Here is a 4,634-nt window from a genome sequence, read left to right on the forward strand (position 1 = left end):
ACATTTATCTACAAAATTTAAAACCACATTCCATATGAATAATTAGAATATACATAATTCAAGTATTTTATATTATTCTAAATATCCGATAAAATTAATTTTCGAAAAACATGGCCTAGTGGTAGGAGGTTTAGGTTCTTCAATGGAGATTCAAGTGCGATCACCACTTGTGACACTTTGAATGGATACTGAAAACGAATAATTTGAGCTATGTCTTACAAGGTTTATCAATTCGAATCTCGAGTCCACCTAAGTTTTAGTCATGTTGTGTGTTACCACAGAGAGTTATACACTTGTAGTGGCACAATGATTGTCAAGTGACAGCCAACAATATGGTTTCCTGATCGAACACTTAAGCCAAACTCTAAAACCAACGTGAACCCAATTAAGACCAATGGTGAAGGTTGCTTAAGGGCCCAGGGTGGCCGCGGCCCTTTTTTTACGTAGTACTGTAAATTTACTCGTTCCGTCCGAAATTTTTTATACGTAGTGTAAAATTAGCCGTTTTTGGCCGGAATGTTTTATACGTAAAATTTACCCATTTTCGGCCAAAAATATTTATACGTAGTGTAAAATTTAGCCGTTTTCGGACAAATTTTAAGCCCGACTTCCTTCGTTTGTGAATTTTTGAATAAATTTTGAGTTTGGGCCCGATGATTTAGTTCAAGCTTCATCACTCACTAATTAAGACAGCATGGTTGTACGGACTAAACACGCATAAAAAATAGTCAATAATGCTACAATCATGTATAAATTATCAAAAAAAATTCCAAAATAAAGAAAACATATTCACATTAAATACACACGACATAAACTGATAAACCCCAGTCACAACGTCCCTTTTATCATCACTTCATCTCCTCAACACTATAATATTAATGATCAACAACCTGTTCACCGGAATGCCGGATTCCGGCAAGAAGAAAATTATCTACTTAGCCATTCTTTCTTCGGTCTTATTTATATCGGCTCAATCCGCAAGCAACACGAAAGCTCACGACATCGTAAAATCATCGTGCAGTGTCACACTCCACCCTGACCTATGCTACTCCACAATATCCGAAATCCCTTACATGACCAACAAAGTTAAAAGCCATAAAGATGTTATCGAGTTATCGGTCAATAAAACGAAGGAAATAATCGAAAGGAATTATTTCACCATCAAGAAACTTACGGTGAGGACCGATCTCACTAAACGTGAGAAGATCGCGCTTCATGATTGTCTGGAAATGGTGGCCGAGACGCTTGAAGAACTTAAAGAAATTATTAGTTATTTGGAAACGTATCCGACCAAAAAAGGGATCCGTCGTCACGTGGATGACGTGATTACGCTAATGAGCGCTACACTAACGAATCAGGTATTGGAATCTAAGGCTTTGATATCATGTAAGATTATATAAAATGACTTGATTATTATTCAATACAATTGGTTATTATTTATAGACATTACCATCATGTTTCCGAGTCTAATTTAACGAGGAAAAAGAAACCATTTGAGCGGATGTAAGAAAAATCGGGTTCCATAAGTATTTTTAAAGAAATAAATGAACAAAAAATTGAGAGAAATGAAAGAAAAATTGATAATTATTTTCTACATTTTAAGAGATTTGAAAAAAAAAATGATTTTAAACACGTAATATTTTTATTTTTATTTCATGTCTTTAAACTCCGAAACACGATAGTTAATTATATATTTTCATTTCAGCCCTCTTTTTTCACTTCTTAATTCTTTTTTCTTTCATTTATTATACTCGGAAACATAACTTATAAGAAAAACCATAATTAATCTAATAAGTTCATGGCCCCTAATTTTATTATACATTCTAATACCAGGAAACATGCATCGATGGATTTTCGCACGATAAACACGACCGGGATCTCCGAAAATCATTGATCAACGGGGAGGTTCACGCCGAGAAGTTGTGTAGTAATTCATTGGCATTGATTAAGAACTTGACGGACACGGATATGGTAATATATATAGGCTCTGATACCATATAAAATAATAAGTTACATATGTATACTTAATAATATTACATTACATATTATTAGGTTGACCAAGTCCAAGTCAACGGAAGGAAATTAATAAATGATGAAAATGATGATGGTGCTAACTGGCCAGAGTGGTTGTCTGCCGGTGACCGGAGGTTGCTGCAGTCAGGGACCGTGACGGCTAATGTGGTGGTGGCGGCGGATGGTAGTGGGGGCTTTACGACGGTTTCGGCCGCGGTTGCGGCCGCACCGTCTTCGAGCACACGGTATGTGATTCGGATAGCTGCGGGTGTGTATAGGGAAAATGTGAATATTCCAAGCGGTAAAAGGAACATAATGTTTTTGGGGTCCGGTAGAACTACCACCATAATCACCGGAAGTAGAAGTGTAGCTGGCGGCAGCACCACCTTCAATTCCGCCACTGTTGGTAAGTTAATTCGTGATTTTCTTTTACTTTACTAAAAAAATTTACGAATATAAACATTGACTTTTAGCAGGTTGTCACTTCACATAAAACGAACTTCATTATATTTTCTTCTAAAGATTTTTATTTGTTTTTAATGACGGTGATTATTTGGTTTTAAAAATGTTCATTTTTATAAAATTGTTCCAAGTTAAGATGTCTATTTTGATAACCAACTCTGTTTTTAATCTATTGTGGGTCCCCTCCTTTTGTGGGAGTCAGATGTCAAACAACAAGTGCATTACTTGGAGTAAGGCTGTCGTATATAATAGCACACGAACACGAAACATGTATATTATACATGACACGAAAACTTATCATGCATCTGTAACTCAAACCCGAACACGAACATGATAACACCATGTATACATGATAAGTCATGAACATGCCAAATAATCAAAGAAGGGTTCGGCGTTCGGTTGCGCCGCTGCAACTACGAGGATGCCGGAGAATCGGAGATGCAGAGAGGTAGACTGGAGAATCGAAGGGCCGCGACTACCGGAGATCCGAAGAGGAGAACCAGAGAAGGGTTTGTGCGCCATCTGCTTGCTGGTGGATTGGAATAATGCCTGTCGTGCTCAATTGTTTATTAAATATTTTTTTAAATTAAAATATATAATCAAGCACTAACGGGTACTTAATAGGTAAACGAGTATTTACCTGTTTAGACACAAAAATTAACAAGTCAATTAATGTTTACCGATTTAATACATGAAACTTGTCAAAGTCATACCCAAATACCCAATACATGTTAAATTCGTGTTATAAGTACTTGAGGTATAAAATTTACATGCATGTCCAAATTATTATTATTATTATTATTATTATTATTTGCAATTGACCGTTTCTCATCTAACAATTTAAAAATACTACCGACACTGTCACTGGTCATAATGTCATAAGACTCATATTTAATATTATTAATAACAATCTTACAACTTTTGATTGCAGCTGCTGTGGGAGCTGGATTCCTAGCACGGGACATAACGTTCCAAAACACTGCGGGGCCATCAGGTCACCAAGCAGTGGCTCTACGTGTCGGGTCCGACCTCTCAGCGTTCTACCAATGTGACATGTTAGCGTACCAAGACACTCTCTACGTCCACTCCAACCGTCAGTTCTACATCAACTGCTTCATAGCAGGCACAGTTGACTTTATTTTTGGCAATGCCGCAGCCGTGTTTCAAGACTGTGACATCCACGCCCGCCGACCCAACCCAAACCAACGTAATATGGTCACGGCTCAAGGCCGAAGCGACCCTAACCAAAACACTGGTATCGTGATTCAAAAATCACGAATTGGGGCCACTTCAGACCTTCGAGCTGTGCAAGGAAGTTTTCCTACGTATCTTGGACGACCGTGGAGAGAATATTCACGAACGGTGGTGATGCAATCGGCGATAAGTGATGTGATAAACCCGGCGGGGTGGTTTCCATGGAGTGGTAATTTTGCACTTGATACGTTGTATTATGGGGAGTATCAGAATACAGGTGCGGGTGCAAGTACGGCAAACAGGGTGATGTGGAGAGGGTATAGAGTGATTACGAGTGCCACCGAAGCTCAAGGTTTTACTGCTGGTAACTTTATTGGTGGTGGTAGTTGGTTAAGAGCCACTGGCTTTCCTTTCTCACTTGGGTTGTGATGTGCTTGAGTTGTAATTGAAATAAGTTGTTTGAATAAAGTTATGTTAAGTGTATTATTTTGTGTATGTTTTGTACCGGCTTTTACATGTTAATGATTTCATTTTTATCATTTTTAAGTATAAATCAAGACCAATGAGACCAATTTTATATAAGAAACCTCAAGAAATGGACAAATACTTATGACATCTTGATTTAAATATGAAGCGTAGACTGTTCACTGTTGAAATGGATATCATACTTTTTTTTAACTCTTATTATATCACTATGAACGATTTTCTACTTAAAATTAGTTATGTTACGAAATGTATCCATGTATATTGAGCTAAGTTACGCTAATGTTTAATGATTAGAGATATTATTTACATATTTTGAATATGTATTATCTAGTTAAAAGTTATAGTTAAAGTCAAGGTCATAGTCAAAATATTATTGTTATTATTAATTAGTAGTAATGACATATAGGTTATATTTCTTTTCCATTGTATCTATATTGTAAGAATAATTAATACAAAATGTGGTTGATCATTTTCTTATA

The 4,634-nt window shown here is 36.5% G+C and overlaps 1 protein-coding gene across 1 annotated transcript; it reads left to right on the forward strand.

Annotated features, from left to right (window-relative positions):
• The first annotated feature begins 823 nt into the window (after positions 1-823).
• On the forward strand, positions 824-4,201 carry LOC143581906 (pectinesterase-like). Its single transcript, XM_077064588.1, has 4 exons — positions 824-1,358; positions 1,834-1,971; positions 2,053-2,419; positions 3,407-4,201. Exons 1-4 carry the CDS (start codon positions 879-881, stop codon positions 4,096-4,098), a joined length of 1,677 nt encoding a protein of 558 aa, XP_076920703.1. The 5' UTR covers positions 824-878; the 3' UTR covers positions 4,099-4,201.
• The last annotated feature ends 433 nt before the right edge of the window (positions 4,202-4,634 follow it).

The sequence above is a fragment of the Bidens hawaiensis genome, unplaced genomic scaffold (genome assembly GCF_021521415.1).
Source record: "Bidens hawaiensis isolate Kalapana, Puna unplaced genomic scaffold, B.hawaiensis_p1.1 tig00031239_1, whole genome shotgun sequence".
NCBI lineage: Eukaryota > Viridiplantae > Streptophyta > Magnoliopsida > Asterales > Asteraceae > Bidens > Bidens hawaiensis.